General features: G+C 43.8%; 1 protein-coding gene across 2 annotated transcripts in view; it reads right to left on the bottom strand.

The window, feature by feature from the left end:
- Positions 1–4,548: 4,548 nt before the first annotated feature.
- Positions 4,549–25,171, bottom strand: part of LOC101718535 (histone-lysine N-methyltransferase SMYD1) — a 32,944-nt gene continuing 12,321 nt past the window's right edge. The window contains exons 3-11 of one of the 2 annotated variants that reach the window (XM_004844563.3): positions 22,732–22,908; positions 19,910–20,123; positions 17,214–17,344; positions 15,193–15,231; positions 11,903–12,092; positions 11,563–11,655; positions 10,875–11,038; positions 9,556–9,724; positions 4,549–7,436 (exon numbers count right to left, since the gene is read on the bottom strand). In XM_004844563.3, coding sequence (XP_004844620.1) covers positions 7,278–7,436; positions 9,556–9,724; positions 10,875–11,038; positions 11,563–11,655; positions 11,903–12,092; positions 15,193–15,231; positions 17,214–17,344; positions 19,910–20,123; positions 22,732–22,908 — 1,336 coding nt within the window. In that variant the 3' untranslated portion in view covers positions 4,549–7,277. The remainder of the gene's footprint in view (positions 7,437–9,555; positions 9,725–10,874; positions 11,039–11,562; positions 11,656–11,902; positions 12,093–15,192; positions 15,232–17,213; positions 17,345–19,909; positions 20,124–22,731; positions 22,909–25,171) is intronic. The other variant, XM_004844564.3, reaches the window with a different exon arrangement.

Below are 25,171 nucleotides of genomic sequence, written 5' to 3' on the forward strand. Positions count from 1 at the left end.
TGTGGCCATCACAGAGGAGAGACAGTCCATGCCAAGGCACGCAGGAACAAGCAAAGCCAAGCAGCAACAAGTCTCCCTTTCCCTTTTTTTTGAACTAAATAGTTCAGGGTGACCTTGAACTCACTGTACAGCCCAGGCTGGCCTCAAATTCATGGCAATCCTCATGCACAGCCTCCTGAGTGCTGGGATTATAGGCGTGTACTACAACACCCAGCTCCCTTTCCCTGTTATCTCATCCAGGCTGCAAGCCTTTTGGGTGGTGCCACTCACACCCAGGGTAAGGGTTCCCCTCATTCACTCCCAGAACTATGCTAAACCAATCAGTGGACAAATTTAGTTATCATACACCCTAAATCCAAGTTCACACGCCCTAGATCGAGCCACCTCCATAAAGCCCCACCTATGAGCACAGGAGGCTTTGGGGAAACATCTAGATGCATTGCTCAGGGAAATTAACCTCTGAGCACAGAGGCGGAGGAACACAGAGGAGAAGAGGTTTGCTTTGTCCACTGAGCTGATAAATGGTGGAAGTGAGGCTTTCTGACTTTCAAGCTGCAGGAGGAACAAATAGAACAATGTCATCTCAGCAAAGTCTCCAGGGATCTGACCAGATTCCCAGACTCCTCCTAACCAGGGTTTTTCCCCTGGGAACAACTCTGGGGAGGGTTTGTTATTCACATGTTTTGCCTAATAGGGAGAATTCATTTTAGATGCTGATTTTGGATTTCACATAGAAGCTCGGAGAACCACCTTGGGCAAGAAGCCTCCTTTACATAAACTGAATAAACAGCTGTGGTTGGGATCAGCTATTTTTACCTTGATCCTTCCCCTCTCCTCTCCACCTGTCCTGTGGGCATCTCATCAACAGTGAACAATCTTTACTGTGAAAGGACACTGATTGGTAACGGAGGCTTCTGATGTCTACATACACAAAGAAGCAGTGATCGCCTTTAAAAAAAAAAAAAAGAAGTAATGGGGAGCTGGGGTGGAGGAGGGAGTCTAACAGTTCGTACTTGACTTTCAGAGCACTTTTTTCTAGATATGCTAAGCATTCCATACTTTTCCAAAATTCCTTCTAGAAAAGCATTGGAGGAGGTCTGAAAGCATCCGTGGATATATAATCTTCAACAAGTGTGATGAAAGTAGGGCTTGGAAAGAGAAGAGGGAAGGAAGAGACTGAGTTTCCACCGTGAATTTCCTTTTATGCTGGGAATGAGACAGCGGGAAATCTATGAGGGGTTTTTTAGCTCAAAGAGTAACCTGCTATGGGGCCAGTAACCTGCTATTGTGGCACATGCCTGTAATTCCAGAGCTTGGGATGACAAGGCAGGAGGATTGCTGTAAATTCAAGGCCAGCCAGGGCTATATAGTGAGTTCAAAGTCAGGCTAAACTACATAGTGAGACCCTGAGACTCTGTCTCAAAATAAATAAATAAATAAATAACTTGATATGAAATACATTGTAAAAAAATTACTCTGGCCACAGTGAAGGTCTCAACCATACATCCATTCCCTGATTGACAACCTGTCTTTAATGATTGTTCAGGCTTAGAAGCAAGAGACACTGCTTGGATTTTTTTTCTTAAATTCTTTTATTGGTACATTTTAGGTATACAATATGCTTACATTTATCATTGGGTACTTGTACTTGTACATGATGTATGTTGGTTCTTATTTTGTCCCCATTCCCTGTCCTCCCTTCACCCCCTCCACCCCTCCCTATTTACAAACACTTTGTTTCCATTTTTTCCTTTTCTCATAATTTTTCCTGTCACTTCTTACCTTTCCCCTTCCCCTCCAACTTCCCCTACCCCTTTGGACCTTTTCTTCCTATTTCAAATTATTAATTATTCATTTTAATCATTTTAATCCTTATTTACTCTTTCAGTTTCTCACACCAGAGAAACTAGTCAGTATTTACACATGTGCGTCCTATTTATTTCACTTAAGAGTATGGCCTCAATATGCATCCATTTAGCTATAAATGTCTCTAGTTTCTCATTCTTTATGGCTGAGTAGTACTCTGTTTTATAAAAAAAAACCCACATCTTCTTTATCCAGTTTCCAGTCGATGGGCACTTGGGTTGTTTCCAAGCTTTAGCTATTACAAACTGTGCCGCTATAAACATGGTTGCACATATATCACTGTGGTATGATTCTTTTAATTCTTTTGGGAAGATACCCAGTAGGGGAATAGCTAGGTCAAATGGGACCTCTAGTCCTAGTTCTTTGAGATATCTCCATACTGAGTTCCACAGTGGTTGCACCAGTGCACTCCCACCAACAATGGAGAAGGGTTCCTTTCTCCCCACACCCCCACCAGCATTCGTTATTGGTTGATTTTTTGATAGAAGCCATTCTTTCTGGGGTGAAGTGGAATCTAAGTGTTGTTTTCATCTGCACCTCTCAAATGACCAGTGATGTTGAACATTTTTCCACATGTTTATTTGCTGGTTTTACTTCTTTGTCTGAGAAATGTCTGTTCATTTCAGATGTCCATTTTTGAATTGGATCTTTAAAGTTGAATGCTCTGATTTTTTCAATGCTTTATATATTCTAGATAGTAGACCTTTGTCTGAGGTACAGCTGCTAAAAATTTTTTCCCACATTGTAGGTTGTCTCTTAGCTCTGTTGGAGGATTCTCTTGCAGTGCAGAAGCTTTTTAATAAGATGAGATCCCAGTTGTTGAGTCTTTGTGCTAGTTCCCATGCTACTGAGGTTTTGTTCATAAAGTCTTTTCCTATGCCAATGTCTTCAAGAGTTCTACCTAACTTATCTTCCAGAAAGTTTAGACACTGTTTGTATTTAATGACATGCCACTTAGACTTCTGACCTCTTTTTCGTACACTTCTGTACACCTTGTTTATAGAGCCTTAATCTCTTGTTTGTACAGTACACCTTGTTCATATAGTACTGTAATTTTTGCTGATTGCACTGTACAATTTAGTGCTATAGTTCTGTGTTCTATTATACATCAGTACTGCATGTAAGAGTTATGCAAATAAAACTAAAGTCATCAAGTTGGAGTTTCCTTTGACTCTTATTTTGTTCTGAATATTTTCTTGTACATACTCCATACAATTCCTCATTTATTGACCAACACATTTAATAACCATTTAATGACCTAGTTGCAAGAACAAAACTTGGTCATTAAACAAGGAATGTCTATATTTATTTCCCTGTGTATTTCAAAGAAAAGTAAACTCTGAGAGATTGGCCCAAGTACTAGCCTTTAACAAGTGTATTTTTGGATACATTGGTGGTGTGGTGGGCACTTGGTTTAGGCTGAGAAGTGGTGAGCAGAAGTCTTATACCATGTTTTGTGTGGGCTGAGGGCTAGAAGTTTCACAATTCAGATTTCACTCCAGTTTAAATAAAAACTCCAACATCCTTTCTACCTAACCATTCTATTACTCTCATGTAGTAAAATCCCTTTTATACTAGATTGATTTGAGATACTCTAAGATTAAGCCTATTAGCCAGTTACCACTGTGGCCAATTTGAAGTCATAAGTGAGAGGAACACAGAGTTGGGAAAAGAGGTGCACAATCAGCTCTCATAGCTGACTTCAGCACACCTATGTCTGCTTCTAAACCTCATCTTCACTTTCTAATTAGGAAAAGGGACATCCCAGCAGAAACACTGTGGGAAGTAGTGTAATTAGAGCACACTGTCAACTGAGAACTCAAAACAGACAGGCACTGTTCTCAGGGATATATTGACATTTAGGAAAATTAATCCTCACAGCAACCCAATGCAGAGGGAGACTAATGAGGACACTAATTCATGGGATGTCACAGTTTAAATGTGGCCCAAAGACTCATGTATCAAGGGCAATGAATCATGAGGGTACTGACCTTATCAATGGATTTGTTCATTTATGAGTTCCTTGTTAAATGGGCTATTAAGAAGTGGAGCCCAGTTGGAGTAATAGGTCAGTAGAAGCAGCCTTTCAAGGATGTATCCGGTCTCAGGCCCCTTACTCTTTGGCTCTTGCTCTTCACTCTGCTCCCTGAATGTCATGAGTTAAGCAACTTTCCTCTGCCATGCCCTTCCACAGTGCTATTCCTGCCTTGGAGGCAGCTGACCATGGACTGAAACTTCTGAAACCATGACGCAAAGTAAATGGTTCTTATTTTAAGTTAACTCATGTCAGATATTTTGTCTCAATGATGGAAAGCTGACCAATAAATGGGTGAAGTAATCAGTTCAAAATCACACAATTAATATAAGAGAACTGGGATAAAGGCAAACTTCAAAGGCTTCTTCGGTGTCCATGCTCTTAAAAACTACACAAAAGCATTTCTCTAAAACTGCACAATGTAATACAGTAGTCATTGGCCATATTGCATATTTAAACATAAAATAACTGAAATTAGACAAAATTAAATTTCAATTCCTCAGCCATACTAAAAAGCTCAGTAATCACATGATGTTAGTGATGACTGTATTGGACAGCACACATATAATTCATGTCCATCATCACAGAAAGTTCTAGGAGACAACGCAGCTCTAAAATGATTAGAAAAAAGGGAGAAGCCACATCTGTTTGTTTGGAAACACAGAGAGTTTAATGGGCATTGTTGACTGCTTTAACATAAAAACTCAAAGGCAGTTTCATGTCTCTTTTGCTCTGAGAAAAGCAAATTCACTCAACTGGTCATTCATTCATTTATTCAACACACATTTACTGAGTACCTATCCTTTCCCAGGACTTGTGTTAGGTTCTGGGGCTAGAAAGATGAATGAAGTTACACAGCCCTAGCCTTTAGGAGCCTGCCGATGGAGGACGTGATCTTTCTGAGTGGTGTTCTCAAGGTAATACATGTTGAGAAAGAGGGGAAAGCAAAAGAGTCTCATCGTGGACATACAGAGTTTGATGTGTTTGCAGAATATCCAAGAGGCTGTGCAGAGGTGGAGTTCAAGTGCAAGGTCAGGGAGTGCAGATGTGAGAGTCATCAACCTCAAGGTGGGCATTACAGAAAGGGCCTGCCTAAGCCCATGCAGGGAGTACTGCAGAGTGAGGAGAGAATGAATCAAGGTCAGAACCCACCCAAGAAATGCCAACCCATCAGGCCAGGTGGAGAACCTGGTCAAGTGGAAGAGCTTGAGAAACCACATCAGAGGATATCCTGAGGATATGGGGTCACAGAAATCAAGGCTGGGGGTCTTATTCACAGAGAGAGACTAAATAATGTAAGGACTAACAAGTACCCAGTTGATCTTGGCCAGAGCCATTTAGTGGAGGAGCATGAATGGAAGCCAGTCTGTAGTGCATTCTGAAAGAAATGGAAAGTGAGGGCAAGCATATAATAACTATACACCAGAAGAATACTCAGCCATGAAGATTATGGTCCAAGAGTCATGTGCATGTTTGTCTACTACACTAAAGCATGCTGGTGGTGGACAAAGGTCAAGAATCCAGAAAGGAGAAGGAATAATAACCAAGGTCTCAAAGACACAGGAGAGCAAGGAGTCCAAGGCACAGGTATAGAGTTTAGGTTTGTGAGAGAAGAAGGAATCCTGTTCCATGGTCTGAGAGGGAAGGGGGAAGGAGGAGCATAGGCACAGAGCACAATTCATTGAAGACAACAAATTTTGGATGATGGCATGGAGAAAATGATGTGAATATGGGAGAAAGACCAGTGGGTGAACAGACAACAATGACAAAGGGAAGGGTGTTAAATAAGGGGACACAAATGATAATTTCAATATGCTTGTTGGAACCCAGGGAGGGGCTCAGTGTTGTCTCATCTTTAGGATGTGGGCCTGAAAACTTGTCAGAATTCGTACAAAACCCTCCAGAGAAGAAAATGATCTCAACAAAGAGCCAAATGTCAAGTATGTACTCTGCAAAGAAGTGACTCATTTTCAGGGTCTTCAGCCCATGGACAGGGGTCAAAGGGAGACAATGTGTAATTCTAGGGATGAAAGGTGGAGTAGAGGAGCTAACATTTTAGGCAGGGATAAATAAATATGGAGCTTGGTGGGATTGCTTGACTTCAAGACATTAAGTAGAGTTCTAGGTTCAATGTTAGATCAAAGATGTGTAGAAATCTTAGTGATACCTTTAATGGAAGGGTTGTGTTCTAAGATTTCCAAAATCTTTCATGAAAAATCTGGAATCTCAAAAGATAATAAGCTATGCTTGGGATTGGTTAATCCCTAAGAATTTCACTTATGAGATAGAAATCACAATGCCTCCCAGAGAATGAGGATAAATTTGTCACACCTCTAATGAGCTCCTAACCCAGGTAGGAAGAGCGCTCCTTCTGGTGCAAAGAGCAGAACCCCCAGGTAATGAGCAGAAAAGGAAATTAGGCAAGGTAAGCCAAAGCCAAATCTGCTGGGCCATGATCATCATGCATGTGTGCTTCACCCTGTGTCACCCTGAAAACATTCACCCCAGGATGATTTTTTAAATTCTCCTATGCCACTGGCCAGAAAAGTCTTAGACATTGTATTAAGTAGACCCCACATCGAAACAGCCTTAAGCCTTGGCGATGAGGGAAAGGAAGGGAGATACTCACTTTCTTGTGTGTTCTAGAATTATTTCTAAAATTATACTTGAAATTCGGAATAAATTGAGACCTTGGGGTGATTAGGAAGATTGCTACCTCTTTCTGGATTGCACCATTCTGAAGGGTTTTCAGCTCACTGAGTAGATCCTAAATGGCCAAGCATAGCCCTTCCTCAGAACTCCACATCAGCCTGAGGAAACTGGGCATCATCAACACTAGTCTTCTAAATACTAAAGTTCTAGACAATGGTAGAGACCAACAGCCCCAGAAACACCTGCTCAGACAAGTGAGAACCCAGTAGGACACCAGGGTCTTAGAAGCACCCTCAGCTTGGATGTCATCCTCTCCATGACCACCCCACAGCACACATAACACATGCACCAGACATATGCGAGACACACACCTCCCTCTGCACTGCCCCTCTCTCCATACAGTTCACCAATGCATTTGGAATCACATTGTGCTTTCATTGTCTGTTTACATTTTGCCTCCAGTTATATTTGTGTTCCTTTATTGAGTGCTAGGATGTAGCACGCCTATAAACTATTTATAGGAGGAGTTCTGCAAGGATGAGATAGAGTTAAATTGGGTTGAAATATGTCGAATTGAACCCAAATGACACTGGGGATCAAGGGCAGTACCTTTCCTTGGACACAAGGTGGCGAATTACCCTGATTTCCTCTTCAAGGGTCTCTGGAGAGACCCATCCCATCCAGAAACTCTCCCCAGTGCCATGTTGCTCCCCATCCCAGGTCCTCACTGCTTCTTATGGAACAGAGCTGGGGCTGGCTCATTGCTCGGCTCTGCCATGACCTGCATGGGCTGATTGTTGAGGGCGGCCTCGCGCATCTTGTGGTACATGAATTCATTCTGGCGGAACATGCGCAGCTCCATCTCTGTCTGTACCCGCATGGCCTGAGGGACACAGATGCACCATAAACAGTGAGGAGAAGCCTCAGGACATGTTGGTTCCTGACTGATGTAGGAGCAAATTACTCTCAGTCACTGATATTCAACTTGTTTCTCAGAACACACACACACACACACACACACACACACTCTCTCCCCACAGTCATCCACTGCGGGCTTGTGTCTTGGCAGTGAGTCCAGTTTGTTAGGAAGAGAAAGTCAGGCCCTGAGAGAGTAGCTGGAGCAATGGTTCTCAACACAGGAAATTTTTTCTCAGAAATTTTCAAGTGGGAGCCCAGATTTAAACACTGGCTCCTGAACTTACTGGTTGTGAGACCTCAGGCAAGTGATATAGGCCCTCAGTCTCCTCACTTATGAAGTGGATGAGAGTCCTTTGTGCTTTCCAGTGTGCTGGGAAGATTGTACTGTGTGACACAGAAAAGCTCTTGTTCTCCCAAATGTCCATTCAAGGAATATTTGTCAAGCCCCAGATGTTGTTTGGGATTGAGACTATGATAGTGAATAAGACTGGTGACTACACAGCCTTCGACAGCTCCTCTGCTAGAGGTAAAGTTAGTTTCTTCCATCTTTCTGCCCCATTTGGTCCTCAAGTCAATTTTGAAAGTCTAGTATATTGCTTGAATATATTTTATAGATGAGGAACCTGGGGACCTAGGAAGGAAAAGAACATCCATACCTAAGAACACATTGGTCTTTAATGTAATCATTTCAATACGTGTTATAACACCAATATCTGTCCCTGGGTTACACCACATGAGGACAGACCTGTCATTCCAAAATAAACCAGCCCTTCAAAGCACAAGGGAGACCAGCAGCTATAAAGATCATACAACTTCCCAGCCACTATTCTAAGAACTTTTTGCACATTAGTGTACCAGACCTTGCCACAGCCTTCTGCCTCCTATTACCAATGCAGAGACTGAGACCTATCCATTCAACAATTGCAAAATCACAAGGCTAGAAATCTTCACAAGTGAAAATTGAATACTAATGATCTGATTCCAGAGCCTTTGTTCCCAAACTCTCGTCTATGTAGAATACTTGCTATTAAGACAGTGCTGTATCATACCTCTGTGAATGTAAAATATCTTGCACCTGCTTTATGATATGTAGTAGTAACCATGCTTTATGAGAGCTGTTTTTAATGATGTTACTCTAGAATGTTTTCTTTCCAGATGATGATTAAGAAGCTAATTTTTTAAAATGGTAGCAGGGGGGCTGGGGATTTAGCTCAGTGTTTTTGCCGCCTGCTGCTCAAGCACAAGGACCAGAGTTCGATCTCTAGTACCAAAAAAAAAAAAAATGGCAGCAGGAACCACAACAGTAACAGAACTTTGCTATTTTCTGGGTATTTTGCTTTTCTTTCTTTCTTTTTTTCTTAATGGAGTATGCTAGATGTCTCTATAATTTTGTTCAGATGACTGCAGAAGCTGGAAAAACTGTTGCTGCTATTGATGGATAACATATAGCTATTATTGGTCCATATATACACAGAGAGAGAGAGAGAGAGAGAGAGAATTTTTGGAAATTTTAACTGTTCTGTCAACTTTGGAAAAAGTTATCTCAGTTTACCATGTTGAGTTGGCATTGTACAGAAATTAATAGGCATATCACTCTAGAAATGTTAAACTTAATTTTTCCCATTTGTACAGAGGTAATGCACTGTATTAAATATGTAATGTCTTATCTATGTGGGTTTGATTATTATTACAGTAACTAATAAAGTATTCTCTAAAAAATGAAAAAGTTTACTTGATATTAGTAAGGACTATACACACAGACACACACTCACATAAACACACATGCACACTGCTGTTCAGGTTTTCTCAGGGCAGGTTCTGGGTGTCTGATACAATAGACTCAGAATTTGAGTCTCTGCTTTGCCCTTAACTCACTAAATTACTATGGACAGATTATTCCCCTTGCTTGAACTTCAGTTTCCTCACATGAAAACCAGAAGGGATGGGCTAAGACATGTCTAAGTTCCCTCCTGATCTAGCTGGCTCTCTATGGACTTCGCTAAAGCAAAGCACAGCTGAACCAGGACTCATCCTCAGAGAGCTCAGAGCAGGCAGGGAGTGCACAGCCCCGTGATGCTACTTGCCTCTAAGTCCTTGGTGATGGGGTGGGAGGGTCCGTGTGTCACCAGGAGAATGGCATAGGCTTTGCAGATCATCCCATGCCCCACCTCAATGTTACCAGCGTGCCAGTTGGTCAGCCCTGCCCGCATCACAGCCATGCCCAGCTGGGCATTGTTGGGGTGATAGAGCTTCCTGTAGGGGCACAGTGGGTCATTAGGACCGTCCTTATTTCTGCACATCATTTAACTACTTCTAAAGTGCCCTCACTGATTAAGTCCCTCTGCTCTTCCTCCGGTCTGTGAAGCATCTGCCTGCTGGAGAAAGGGGAGCCTGAGGCACAGAGAGTTGGCAAACATCCCCCACAGGGAGGCTGTGAGAGTTGGGACTCTGACCTGGGTCACCGAGCCACATCCTCATAGGGAAAGGTACCAGGATTGTACTTTGAGCTTTATCACTGGAAGCTGGCATCCCTGAGGAGCACTCAGTCCTCTCCCAAGAAAGTGATAGGAAGTTCAGGGGAAAGCTAACTTGACATTCCTTCCTGAAACAGCAATGTAGGGCTGGGGATTTAGCTCAGTGGTTCCAGCGCCTGCCTCGTAAGCGCAAGGCCCTGAGTTTGATTCCTGGTACCAAAAAAAAAAAAAAAAGAACAGCATTGTATGTTCAATGCTTAGACAGGGGACCCTTCCATCATGCTCTGCTGTTTGCCTGCATTTTAAAAATATAAGTAACAGAACGAGGGATTTAGCTCAGTTGTTCCACTGCCTGCCTTGCAAGCACAAGGTAACATTCTTTTAAAGAAATCCAGCTTCTTTGTCGACTTACTCATTTTGCCAAAAATACAAATTCACCTGCCAACATGGATATAATGAGTATACAGGAGGATACTGGCAGAGGGAAGGCAAGGAAATTGCATTTATAATTTATAAACAAGGATGACTGATCTATCTCTTCTCCTCCCTCCCTCACTCTCTCTCAATAAGTAAACAAACTATAGAAAGAAAGCTATACAAATGCTTTTGTTGTTTGTTAGGAAAAAAAAACTTACCAAACACCTAGAATCAAGCTGCATTTAGCCTTAAGATTGTCAAAAGCAGTAAATGCCACCCAAGTGATAAAGGAGGATCTAGAAAAAACCAGAGGTGATGAAGCATAGGCTTCATCTCAAGTGCCAACTCTAGTCATTTAGTTATAACTACCCAGAGCACCCTGATAAAAAGGCACAGTTGAAAAAAGAACTATCTCTGCTGTGGATACCGAAGGAAGGGTAACAAAGTATGTTTACCATCCCTGGAATAGACATGCTTTCAGAAACAATCTGAGTTCTGTGATCATCACCTACATGTAGCCATCCACCATCCTTCTGGCATAGTGTGCGGCCTCCTCAAAGGCCTGGAGGTAGGAGAGGACCTCAGAAACCACACTCAGCATCCGAAGCGTGTACAGGTTGGTGTCGGCAAACACCGGCTCCTGCTTCTCCAGGCACTCCCGGCAGAGCTTTACAACCTAGAAAGAGACATAGATGCTGCCATTCACCGCTGCACCTGAGCACAGCATCATTCACACATGGAAGCATCCTGACGGCACTGAGCACTCCGTCTTTCAGGATTGGAGAAACTGTTGACAGAGATGGGAAAGCAGGATTTGAGATTTGAGTACCAAAATGATCCCATCTGACTAAGATGAAAATAGTAATGATAAGATGTTTGGATGACCCAGCAGAGTGAGAAGTTTTCAAAGTGAGTGATTAGCAGGGAGGAATGAAAGCTATGTATGCAAGTATGTGTAGGCACATTGATGAGGTTACCTTTGCTCTCCTTAAAGCCCGGTTTCAAAGGATTGACCAGTGACTGAGAGCATGCCTTTAACAGGTTCAAAGTTTAAGGGCAAGAAGTGTCATAATCTCAATAAAAAGACATCTTCCCAAAGAACAACCTGCTCTGAAGCCTCCCCTTCCTCATTCTACTTCCATCCTCTACTAGAGAGCCTTTCTACATCTTCTCCATCCACTCTGAAAAGTGAATTCTTACCTCATGATACAAACCCTCAGATCGAGCCTTGTCTATTTTTTCCAGGGTGTCCTTCGAGAATTGTATCATCTCCTTCACCACTTCTTGAGAGGGCTGGGAAAGAGAGGGACACTGAATTAGAGACCCTATGATGAAGTAACCATTCCGTCTTTGAGTAGATGCCATCTTTGACATTCAGTTCAGTGTAAGATTATGCTAGCTGAGACCTACCTGCCTATTCTCTGTACCATCCCACGCTGCCTCTCTAATGATTTGGGCCCACTGACAAGCTATGAAGTCCCCCCTTGCTTGGCTCCTGGAGAAGATGACCACAAACACCCAGCAGCAGGGCTGTGTGTACCTTGGGGTCCTCTTTCACCCCCAGGAAGAGGTCATCCTTCAGCCTTTTCTGGCAGTGCTCACATGTGCAGTCAAAGTAGTACTGCTTCTTCAGCTGCCTCTTGCGTTCTTCACTGACATTGAGGAAGTCAATGTAGGACACTGTGAGCTCCTCTCCTTCTGAGATCTTACCCAGGGCCCGGAGCTCAATCCTGCAGCAGGGTGAAAGGACCAGAGTCAGTGGAATCGAGGCCTACCAGCATGGGATTGGTGCTTTCCACACTTTGAGGAATTGAGTCAAAGACAGCAAGTTCCACTAGTGCTCTGAGAAAATTTCCATTCCCTCCAAACAGGGGAAATGTGACCTATAGCACAGTTTTTGAGTTCAATCCACTCCACTCAGTAAAACAGTCAAATCAGCACCATTCAGTTAATTGCTCTGCAATCAGCTCAATGAGAGTCCCAGTAAAGGGCTGGGCTTGGTCATAAAATCACACACAGCTTCCATGCCAGCAATTATCCACATATATTTAGCTATTGACTATCTGTAACACAGAAAGGGAGAAATAATAAGGCAAAAGATCCAAACAAGAAAAGACCTAAAAATTATTCCTGCTGAGGCCAGGGATTTAGCTCAGTGGCTCCATGCCTGCCACGAAAGTGCACGGTCCTGAGTTCAATCCCAGGTACCAGAAAAAAAATCATTTCCTCTTAGCTTGGAGACTACTCTCTTAGAAACATATATACTGAATTTCCTATAATCTTGGCCCACAATCTGTGCTCCTGCATCTCCCAAGGTGCTGGGGTCTCAATGTCCAATGCAAAGCTGTTACTCAGAGCAAGTGGCAGGATGCAGAGCTGGGGACAGAGTCCATACAGATGTCTGTGGTCATTTCTTTGCCTCCCAGAGAGGCTAAGTTAGTCATGGTGCAAAAAGAAATACAAGAGTTGAGCACCCTAGAAGGGTCCCAGTCAAAGGCAGCCCCTGCCATGTCTTCTGAGATGATGACCAAGGAAACAACAGCAAAGTGTCAATGATGTGCATGTTCAGGCATCTAAGATGACTTCTTGAGATTAAAAAGCCTTTGGCCAATGTTAAATATACTGACATGACCAAGAAAACATATTTTTAATATGAAACATTAAAATTTGTATAAAAACAACTGATATGGAGCCTCGGAAAACCTAAATGTCTACTCACCTCTTATTCATTCTTTCCTTTCTTCCCTAGCCCAATTTTTGGCAGCAGCTCTTACTAATGTGATGAAAGGCATATGGAAGATTCCAGACCCACAGCTCTGTGGAAAATCCTAATATGTCTGAGCTTCTGAGGATCCTTATTTCACAAATGTGGTCTTTGATTCAGGGACAGGTAACTTCCCTCAAGGTACCTCACTTTGATGACAGAGCCAAGATTAGAACTGACCACATGTGTTTTCAGGCTGCTTCCTGGTCTATGATGGATGCTTAGGAAATGAGGACCTTCAAAGCCCTTACTCCTTAGAGCCCCACTGATACATTAAATAGCTCTGTATGCGCCACTCTTGGGCCAGTGTGGGGGTAGATGCCTGGTATTTGGCACTGGTAGGATAAGTAAGCAATTCTGCCCTCACTAATCCCTTTTAAGGGGTGCCATATCATAATTCAACTGTGACTCATTGACTCATTGGGTTGGAATTGCAGTAATTTTGTTTCCCATTATGGTTGATCTAATTCTTGCAAGATTTCCAGGTATTTCAGATTTTTTTTTCAGTACTGGGGATCGAACTCAGGACCTTGAGCTTGCCAGAAAGGCACAGCACCACTGAGCTAAATCCCTGCCCCTATCTCAGATTATTTAGAGAGTTTTCAAACCCAAATTAATTTCATACCACTGAAATATGAAAAATGCACATATGTCTACTTCATTTTACATTGAGGAAGTCAGTGTAGGACACTGTGAGCTCCTCTCCTTCGAGATCTTACCCAACTTACAATGGGGTTATAGCCGACTTTACCTATGGTAAGTTGAAAATATCATAAATCAAAATGCACTTAACACACCTAATCTACCAAACATCATAGTTTAGCCTCATCTGTCTTAAATGTCACAGAACACTTACATTAGCTTACAGTTAGGCAAAGACATGTAGCACAAAGCCTGGTTTATAATAAAGTGCCAAATATCTCATGTAATTTATTAAATACTCCATTGAAGGTGAAAATAGAATAGCAGTATGGGTAAACTTTTGTAGTATCATAAAGTAAAACAATTGTAAGTCAAAATATCATAAGTTAGGGACCAAGTATATTTGGAATTGGGGTTTGGAGGATGAATGGTGGCTAAAATAACAGCTGCAGAAGGACTAAAAAGATGAGAGTTTTAGCACTGGCTCTTCCTCCATCCAGCTTCCTTGGATAAGTCACTTTCCTACCCTGGACCCAGGCCTCCTCCATCTCCAACACTCCACAATTATATAGTTCAACTAATTGAGCCACAGTGGACAAATTATTCAAATATTTCTTGTGCAGGTCAGAAACAGAGCAAAAGTCACAGAGAACTAGAAAGGTCCCTGTAGACACTCTTCTCTTGACTTCATGCTACAGGTGTGGGCCTCAAGCCCAGCAGATGATGTGAATTGTGGAAAGTCAAGTGCCGTGTGCACCAGCAGACGCAGATGCACCAACTACTCCCACCCCTCATTCCCAAAGGCCAAGTCCCACACAGAATTTTGTTCTTAATCCAAAGACCAGATTAAAGGTTTCCAAGCCAGCCTGAGCATGGCCCCATCTGGGGCCATTTGATTGTCATGAAGCAAAAAAAGCCAAAAGTAAAATGTAACCTAAACCGTGAATTTATAATTGGCTATAAATAGTGAACAGAATACTATGAATAAATATTTATCAAAATATTACAGTTATGGGTACTATTTCCAGAACCCAGTCTGGGTGAGAAGTTGGAGTTATAAACAAACACTAATTTTGCAGTAACCAGGGTTTGGAGGTACAATGTAGATTTTGGTTAAGAGGAGGTGAATTAGAAGGGTTCATGCTTTGATGTAGGCAGAATGTGAGAAGTGAGGAGTGAAAGAGAGGGAAGAAAGCAAGCAAACTAAAGCAAAGACAAGGCAGGTGGTGGGTAGGTAAGGAGAAAATGGTTAATTTGAATACATTAAAAACTAAGCCATTCAATGAAGATGAGACACTGGAGTGTAGAAGGACATTACAGAAAGACAACAGCCAAGGGGACTTGGGAAGGGGCAGTCCCAGTAAACCAGGAAAAGTGAAAGAGATGGGTCAGAGGAGCAGGGATGCTTGAAAGGCCTGACCCACCTCATCTGGGTGTGAAACATGGATTTCACTGCCTCATGACTGAAAGACAAAACAGACACCCAAATGGAAATCAGTACCACTGGCTGATCAAGTACAGCTAGCAAGATTGCACAGCATTCTGGGTTACACAACCACAACTCTGGCCATCACGCAGCCTTTATCCCAACACCTTCAAGCTGGGCTCACATAACAGGACACAGCCTAGTATAGTGGAAAGTCCATTGGCATGAGAAGCTCTGGGTTCAAAAGTCGTCAGCCATGAACAAGTAGCTTCTATTTCCTGGTCCTCTGTCTCACCTGTTACCTGGTAATGAGACTGTCACAAGACAATGCATTTAAAAAAGAACAATGCTAAGAAACATATGGGAGGTTGTTACTATTGTCCCACTAACAGGCACCCTGGATGGAAATACTGCCTGTTTCAATGACTGACTTTGTAAGAATTTGAATTGCATATTGAGACTGGTTAGACCACATGGGTAGTATGTAAAATGGTGAGCATTAGAATTGGGCCCCAACACCATGTCCAGGGCTCTTTCCACTATGACAGCTAGGCAGTGACTGCAAAGACATCTTCTCTTGCACAAAAGCCAACAAGCCCAGGTAAGACATGGCTGCTCAAAATTAATAGATGCAAGGAAGCCAGCACAGACACCAGAATGATTGAAGACAGTGTTCCCAGCCAGGTCCCTCAATTGTTACACATAGTGACCACCATTGAGGGAGAACCATCTGGAAAATCAGGCCTCATGTACAGCAAAATAATGATGCTCTCTACCAAGCCTGGTCAAGAAGCTCTCTAGGGAGGATTCCATGAGGTCCAGGCCAATGACCCCAAGAGGCTTAGGAAAAGAAACACAGATGCTGGGAAAATGTGATCATCTGGGTATAAAATAAACTTTCCCATCCTGAGCATCTTTTCCCATTGGTTAAGAACCCCATGTCAGAAATAGGAATGAAAAGGGAAAGCAGAGTCCTTGCTATGTTGAGGCTCAGGTCAAGTTCTCAGCTGAGAATCAGAAGCCGTTGTCTTCAGCTTCCAGGAAGTTTTTAGGGAGAACTCTGCCCATTGTTGATAGCTCGGTGTCGGCTTGCATCTGTCAAGAGAGCTCATCTTTAAGAGCGAAAGCAATTAATACTGTTCAGGCCTCATCTCCCTCCCCCCATGTACCCAACCTGTTCCAGGGACAACTCAGCTCATCTGCTGATTCTTCTCCATGTGTGCTTCACCACTGAGATCCATTTTTTACCCTTATGTTCCTGATCTGTCCTTTTCTGGGGGCACAAGGCTCAATTCTGAAGGATGTATCACCCAGATTCCTTTGTTCTCTGGCCTCTGGTTGGGGATTGGCCCAAGGGGAGGAAACCAAAAGGTTGTAGGAGAGAGATGTTAGGGCATTTGGAGCATGATTTGACCAGTGGTTGGTTTGCCTACAGGCACAGTTGTAAGTCACAGCAGAGTGGGCTCCTCTCTATAGCTCAGGCTTTCATTGGCTGTAGAGAAAGTGTTCCTCTACTTGTCCTGCCAAGGCTGGGGGTGGTAATAGCTTCCTGTGCTCTGGACACTGGACACCTCATTAGAATTTTAACTCCTGCCCACACTAAACTGTAAACTGCTCCTTCATTAAATTCTCTTTGGATAACTCTTTTTAATGTGCCTTCTAATTCCTGATGGTACCTTAGATTCTGCCAAGCCATTTCTTAGTCAGTGTTCTGCTATGAACTTTAGATAGATCTGTACTAATTACAGCTGTTTTCCTATCCCTTCCAGTACTACCTGTGGGGTTCAAGCTTAAAGTAGAAGTTAAAGATTTACTTAGCATGTCTAGACACTCTCAAGGTACATGTGAAGACTCAGAAAGGACCCATGTGGAATCCTTTGATATCCACCTTGATACCTTTCTATATTTATTCTATATTGAGATCCCAATTCACTCCACATTGGAAATCCATGGTAGAAAAAATATCATAAAGTCTCCCCATCCCCATTTCACACACTCACCAATTAAAGACACACTCACTTGCCATTGTTGAATATGACTGTGCAGTTAGGCCAACAGTCATGGTTCACCAGGCCCAGGTTGGGAAAGATGCCCACTCCCACCGCCTGCAGGCCTCTCTGGTCACTGAGTGTGAAGCCATTGCAGTTGATCTACCAAGAGGAAAAGATGAGGGTCAGTTGACTGACAGAGACACAGGACAGAAAAATCAATTATTTCATTATCATTCCTAGGGCTGAAAGGAGTATTTTAAAAAATAGGCTCTGCATAGAGAGTCTAGAAACAAATAATCTGTTCTCTGTGTGACTCCAAATGACACCCACAAGATGAGTGAGTGCCCCAAGGGATTCCCATGTTTGCAAAAATGCATTACTAGCTGGAAAGTTCTTAGTGACTCCATTCCCAGAAGGCCAAGTTGGAAATGTAGGTCCCTTTTGCTGTGATTCAGTCACATGAGTCTTCCTCAATATCTGTCTTGGTGTTTTGCTCCTCTCCCTACATTGCTGTGTGTGTGTGTGTGTGTGTGTGTGTGTGTGTGTGTGTGTGTGTGTGAGAGAGAGAGAGAGAGAGACTCATCTGCTTGTCGCTCCCCTCCTTCCTTTGCCTACCCACTCACAATTCCTACAGTTGCACACAAAATAAAATTTACTTCTTTTTTGGATTGTTTTGTGTTAGGTGTACAGTTTTAGACTTCCTGTTCACAATTTTGAAATCAGATGAATGTCATATTTAATACTTATCTCTGAAATCCAAGGCAAATTAAGGTGATATTACAAATGTGACATTCAATTAATTTTCTTTTCCTTAAAAGTAAGTTGTTCTTTATAGAATCAGATTCCACTACTTGCTCTTGGACTATAAACTGTGCAGAAGAATAAACAAAACCTATAATACATTTATAATTGCACAAAATTTCTACCTCATACATAAGCACATACATGAATACATGTACACAATATAAATACAATACATATCATAAATGTAACATACATTTATGCACTCCCATGGCAACTTATTATGGATATGAAGGAGGATCACTTTCTCCACTCATTTTCACCAGACATTTAGCAATGCATGATGGTATGCTTGTGAGTGCCATTAACATGCTGTGTTACCTTAAGCAAATTTCTTTCTTCCCGAGCTCCTGTTTTGTCATCTGTAGGTTAAATAGGGTGGAGTAGATGAACTCTAAGGATCTTTTCAGCTCTAAGCTTTATGTGTAACTGTGCGGTCTATAGCTCTAGTCTCCAGACTCCCTCAGGGATCCCCAGGCTTGGTCACTCACACCAACTCACCCCAAGGCCATAGAGCATGGTAAGAGTAGAAGCTTTGGCAGCAGGCAGACCACCTCTAGACCTTCTGAGGGCACCAGCTGACCATGTATTCTTCCATAGGAAAGCTAAAAACATGAACTTTACCTTCTGTGGTAAAGATTACATGATGTGATATAAGCTGTGATGGTTACATTTATGTATCAACATGGTGGGGTCATGGTGCCCAGATATTTTATTTGGTTAAACCTTATTATGTATATTTCTATGAAGTTATTTTCTGGATGAGATCAATGTTTATACTGACAGACTTTGAGTAAACCCAAGTGCCCTTCACAATTTGAGTGGGCCTCATCCAATCAGTTGAAGGCCTTAAGAGAATAAAGCCCAACCTCTCTGAACAGAAAGGAATTGTGCAGCTCTTTCCCAGGTGTCTAGGCTCCATGATTACACAATTACAAGAGCCAGTTCCTTAAGTGCTCTCTCTCTCTCTCTCTCTCTCCCTCGGGGGGTATGTAGAACTCAAGAGATGTTGAATGCCATTGCATTGTTCTTGCTATTAGAGAAACCTTCCTTCTTGTCCTGATCACCATCACCACATAAGGGGCGTGGTCCTCCAGCTGGAAGACATCTAATCCTCAAGCCTAAAACCTGATTCTCCTGAACCACCAGGCTCCACCCCCACCTCCTGGACTGCAGCAGCCTCATCTGTCTTTGTTGTTCCCACCACGAAGCTCTGACTCCTTGTCATAAGCCCACACAGCCCATGGCCCCAAGCTCCCCATCAGTCCTGTGGGGCAGACTTGGGAAAAAGAAAAGTCTAAAAAAAAAAAAAAGAAAAGAAAAGTCTAGTTTCCAAAGTGCCTGGTGGGCTGGATGGGATGAGAATCAGGTCTTTGTTTTCACTGTGGACAGGAGAAAATTTAGGAAGTGTAGATAAACAGGAACACAAATTACCATCCAAATGCACCATTGGTGTGTGGGTGCCAATTTCAGTTAAGGCGGGAATGACTTCATAGCAAAGTCAGAAAGAATTCAAGACGAGAGCCCTTTATGTTAAGCTTGGCCTCCCCCTCCTCACTCTGGCCTGGGCTTCTGGAAACCTCTTAGTCTGACAATCCCAAGTGTCACTAGCCTCTGTTCTTTATGAGGAACCATACAGCAGGATATCCGGATTTTTTTAATGGGGTCATTTAGAGGCCTGTCCATAGGCTCAGAACAGAGGCGGCATAGGTGGATCTGCTATGGCTGGTAAGTAGGGGGCAGTCTTCAGCAACCTCAGCTACCAGGGTTAGATGTGATTGTCATAGAAACAAAAGGCACTGTCTGGGGCAGATGAGGCCCTTGGACTCTGAGAAGGCCCAGCCTCCCAAGGGGGACAAGGCAAGGAGGGAGGAAAAAGAAAGGGTGTGAGGAGGGGCACCGGAGAAGGGGAGTGGACCATACCACTCCAAAGATGTGCGAGATGTACTGCATGCTGAACTGTTGGCTCTGGGGTGGCCAGTACTGCAAGAACATGTCCACGTCCACTCGTAGCTCCTTCTGCTCTTCTTCCCCAAAGTGCTCCACATGGTTCTGCAGGTCATCCACGGACACCAGACAGCCTTCTGTGAGCCCGGTGCCCTCTCTCTCCACCCGCCACATGATTCGTGCTGCCAGCCTAGGGAGGGGGAAGCGTTACCCATCCATCCAGTCATTCATTCAGCAAACACTGGGTACCTAATGCATTCCAGGCACAGCATCAGGCCCTTGAACTAGACAGATGGATCTTCAATCATGATGCTTCTTATATAGGGAGAGATAGGTAAATGAGATCATTTTAAGTAGTGTTACATACTATGCAGAAAACAAAATAGGATGAGGCGATAGCAGCTGAGGGAGGGGAAGCCAAGGTCATTGACAGGAGTCATGGAGCAGGGACATTTGAACTGGAGCTGGAATGGACAGAAGGAGCCAGCTCCATGAGGCTGGGGAAAGAGCAGCAATTACAGACAGCCTGAGGAAGGAATGACTTTGGTATCACAGAAAAACAGCAAGAAGGGGGGCCGGGGATTTACCTCAGTGGTTCTGGCACCTGCCTCGAAAGCACAAGGTCCCAAGTTTGATCCCCCGTACAAAAAAAAAAAGAACAAGGAAAACACCAAGAAGGCCCTGGTGACTGGAGCAGAGAGCAAAAGGGGTTGGAGAGTAAGGCAGGAGCCAGGTGACACAGGGTCTGGGGACACCAAGAAGAACAGCAACCTGAGTCTCACCTGACAGTGTATCTTTCTAGGTGAGCTCTGGATAAGGTGTCTAATGACCTGCATTTTGACTCTTTCCACTTCTTACTGAGTGGCACTGAGCAAGTCACTTGACCTCTCTGAACCTAACCAGTGACCAGTAAAATTAAGCTAATATTTTCTGCCATACCTCCAGAGGTACTGAAGACAAAGTGAAGCTGTGGACACTCATCATGTGTGATATTATTCTTTTGATTTTTTTTTTCTTGTGATACTGGGGATTGAACTCAGGGCCTTTTCACTGAGCTACATTGCCAACCCTTTCTTTATTTTTTATTTTGAAAGAGTCTGACTGAGACACCAAGTTGCCAGGGCTGAGCTCAATCTTGTGATCCTCCTGCCTCAGTCTCCCACAGAGTTGGGATTTCAGGGTGTGCCACCACACTCAGGTTGATCTTATTCATATTCTTAATGGTTGAGTAGAGAGAAAGTAGAGACAGCCATCCCAGTGAAGAAACAGCATAAGGAAAGGCTTAGGAACAACCAGGGGCATGGGCCACACAGGAAGCAGAGAAGGGGCTCTGGGAGAAGAGGGGAAGCGAAGTGGAACAGGAAGGGACCCTGGGGAGCACAGGACTTTGAGTGTGACAGAAGGGTGGGCTTTACCTTGAGGGCATCCTTGTGAACTATTAGGTGGTCCCTTCCCACAAAGTGAGTCCTGTGACAGGGGAGGGTTTGGTGTCTCTCTGTCACCCACTGACCACACACTGTCCAGGTGCCTGGGAGGGGCTGGTGTCCCAGGACAGACCCTGGCCTGCAGAGAGACACTTCCCCTCCTTGACAAGGCACAGGCGAGATGCCCTACTGAGGTCCTCAGGTGCCTAGGAATCAAGATGTCCCCACATGAGTCTTAAGGAAGCACCAGTGGAAAAATGCTCAGGATGGGGTAGAGGGCAGATCTACAGCCTCCAAATCCTGGAGAAATGGTCACCACACTCAGAGAACAGAGATTAGTTGGTGACAGACTTCAATTCAGCATCAGAAGAAACTGTAAGTGGGACTGTGCAGACAGGGGATTAAGCATACGTCTTACTTTGGGTCCTGAAGGTGACGTTTACTTTGGGTCTTGAAGAACATGTAAGCTATCAAGAGATGGAATTAAGCAGACTAGGGAGGCTCACTGGGCTATTTCATCCCGCAGTTCCCTAAAAGCTGCCAAGATATAGGATTCTGTTCTGAACCTTAACTTTGTGCTCTTCTGGCAGAGTGAAAATGCTCTCAGTCACATCCCCACTTCCTCTGCTCCCTGCTGCTGCTTCCTGAGCACCTTCCTGTGGCCCAGGACCAATTCCTACAGGCTGAGTCTCCAGGACTGGGATCCACATGTTGGCCCTGAGACTTCTGGCAGTGGGCACTGTGGAAGCACCTAGTGCTGCAACTCAAATGTCCCTATTGAGCACACAGAGCTAAGTGTAGGACACAGCAAGTAGCTGGGTTGCAGTTTCTTGGAGAACTAGAGTTTCAAAAGGAACAAATGCGTGAGAGTGGAGCACACACCTGTGATCCCAGCACTCAGGAGACTGAAGCAGGAGAATCACAGCAAGTTCAAGGCCAGCCTGGACTACATAGTGAGTTCAAGGCCACCCTGAGCTACATAGTGAGACCTTGTCTTAAAAAAAAAAAAAAAAAAAAAGAAGGAACAGATGCTATTGCACTCCAGCCTGTCTTGTCAGATCTTCATTTTGTTGTTTTGTTGTTGAGCATTCCTTTTCTTTTTTCCAAGATGAACAAGAAACCCTAATTTTTTTAACATAAAAATTTTAACACTGAAAGGTCAGTTTTTAAAAACTGAACATTTGGGAAACCACACAGGGAATCACTACGGCAATCTGGGGTCTCCTCCGACTTGGAGGAAGTGAATGGAAGGAGCAACCATGTCCGGTCTCTTTGAGGCTCTTTCCCAGTTTTACTCGGCCTGGCTTCCTCAGGCCTGGGAATGCTGACACTGCCGCCACACCCCACCTGACACTCGAGGATCCCAGCCCTGACCTGATGTTCTCATTGGGCACCTTCCCATATCTCTTGATGGCAGAACACTCATTCTTGTGGTTCAGCCAGGCGTCCTTCTGGCAGGTGCGGTCACAGTAGTGGGCGAACTTGCACTGCCCGCAGCGATGGAGCTTCTCCTGCCTCTTGAAGCAGGTGTGGCACACAAAGTTCACCAGGCTGGAAAGGTAGGGAGACAATGTGTAGTCAGGGGTGGGTGTCATAGGCCACTTACTAATACTCTAGATGAACAAATAAAGAAAAGAGATTTGTCTTGGCTCGCATTTCAGGTCCGCATCTGGCAGTGTCCCAAGGTGACACAGGACATCACAGGGTGACAGACAAGAAACACACCACACATGTCTATGTGTATTTCCTCTGTTCTCTCCCTCTTCTCCTAAAGCCACCAGGATTAAATTGTGGGGGCTCCATGCTGATGACCTCATCTAATCTTAATCACTTTCCAAAGTCCCCAACTCTAACCACAATAGCCAGGTTGTCCCCATCCTTTAATATCTCACAGTGGGGATTAAATTTCATGAATGAATTTTAGGAGGATATACTCGAGCCATGTCCAAACCATAGCAGGAAGCACAGTGGCAAGAACGTTGTACTGGGTTCTGGTACCAGCTAGCTCAGTGGGCTGCTCCTGGTCTTTCTAAACTTCAGGTTCACACTTTTCAAAGTGAGGGAGTTGAGCTTCCAAAGTTCCCTTTAAGTTATAATTGGTCCTTTAATAATATTTTTATGTAACCCTGGTGTGAGAAACACTACAGCCCTCTGGGGATCAGTTCAACTCAGCAAGTGTAAATTCTCCTGAACCAGGCCCTGGGAATCCCACAGGGTGCCAACCAAACAATCTGTGAGCCTGTGGTCACCTCTCAGGGTGCTGAGTGCTATGAGAGGGGAGCATGGGCTGTTCTTAAAACACATTGGAGAAGACAGCAGAGGAGCCTGGAAGTCTTCCGGGATGAGACAGTGGGCCAAAACTCTTCATGGGCCTCTCGCCCGTGTCATTGACACTCATTGTGAATGTGTTTTGTGTGTCACATCCTTCTCATTGTTAGAAAGTAATGTTCCCTTCCCAAAGGAATAAAAATTATAAGTATCGTCACTATGATGGGACAAGAAACACGATAGATAGTATTATACCAAAATGAGCTTGGTCTACATACTCTGCATCATAGTTCTGTGTTTTGCAGCAGTAAGAATTACAAGGTTGCTGATGTCATCTGATGTGCTCTTCCAGCTCTGAGAGAGGGTAGAACTAAAGAAGGAAAAAGATGTGGGAAGATGAGGTTTCCTATCCCATGCTGCAGCCTCACAGTACTTCCATTAGACAGCCCTGTGTCTCCCATGTGAAATAATCATTTACAGAAAAGGACATAGGCTGCGGCATAGATGAATGAATTTAAACATGTAGCCTGGCTCCCAGAGTGAGTGACACTCCCAGAGTGAATGACATCTGGAGTCCTCCATGTTCCTGCAATGCAGGGAGGAGAAATCCCAGCCACTGAAGCAGAGTCATAATGAAAACCAGCTCAGTGATGTGCAGAGAAGCCCTGAGCTCCCTGGGCAGAAGTGGATGGGTAAACTCAGGTTGGAACTCGAAGTCTAAACAGGGATCTCAAAAGTTTAAGAAAACAGGGGCTTTTAGAATAACAGAATTCTAAAACCTGGAGGAAAATATCCTCAGAAGCTTCAAATGTAGAAGCTCCATGTTCATCCTTCACCATTAATTTTCTAATTCCCATAGTGAAGATGTCCCTGCCTTTAAGAGTAGTTAGTTGATGGGTAGCCGGTCCTAATTGTTACAAACTTCTTCCTTGTTAAGATTAAATTGATATCCCCAAAAACATACTCCTGCACTCTAATTTGGCCCTCTGGATTTTTGCCCAATGAAACAAGAACAAGAGCAGATTAGTGTTTTAAGAATCTGAACACCACTGCCCTTCATTTCCCTTCTTCAAATTAAAAGTTCCTGGTTCCTTCAACAGGTCTCTGCACAATGTAGTTTCTGGAATTCTCCCATCACTCTGGTGGCCTCTAATGCACCTATAGCAGGTCCCTGCAGCCAAAGGACAGGGATGTAGCAGCACAATCAAGCAAGATCCTGTGACTAGTACTAGAGGTCAAGCTCAAGGGCCAGTCCAAGGCTAGACCTCAGGGCCAGGGATTTAGTTCAGTGGTTCCACCACCTGCCTTGAAAGCGCAAGGTCCTGAGTTTGATCCCTAGTACCAAAAAGGAAAAAAAAAAAAAAAAAGAACCAGCCAAGGCTAGACCTCATGGTCCCAGTGTGGCATCAAGAAGAAGAGAGCCAGGTGCTGATTCAGTTGAGGATGCCACAAGGTTTACTGCTCCAAGCTAGGACCTGGGCTTTCCCAGAGTCCAGGCAGTTTTCAGCCTCTGGCTGGAGACTCAAAACACTGCTCTGTCCCAATC

This window comes from Heterocephalus glaber, unplaced genomic scaffold (genome assembly GCF_053883595.1).
Source record: "Heterocephalus glaber isolate CG9 unplaced genomic scaffold, H.glaber_assembly_v1.0 deba00000470, whole genome shotgun sequence".
Classification (NCBI taxonomy): Eukaryota; Metazoa; Chordata; class Mammalia; order Rodentia; family Bathyergidae; genus Heterocephalus; species Heterocephalus glaber.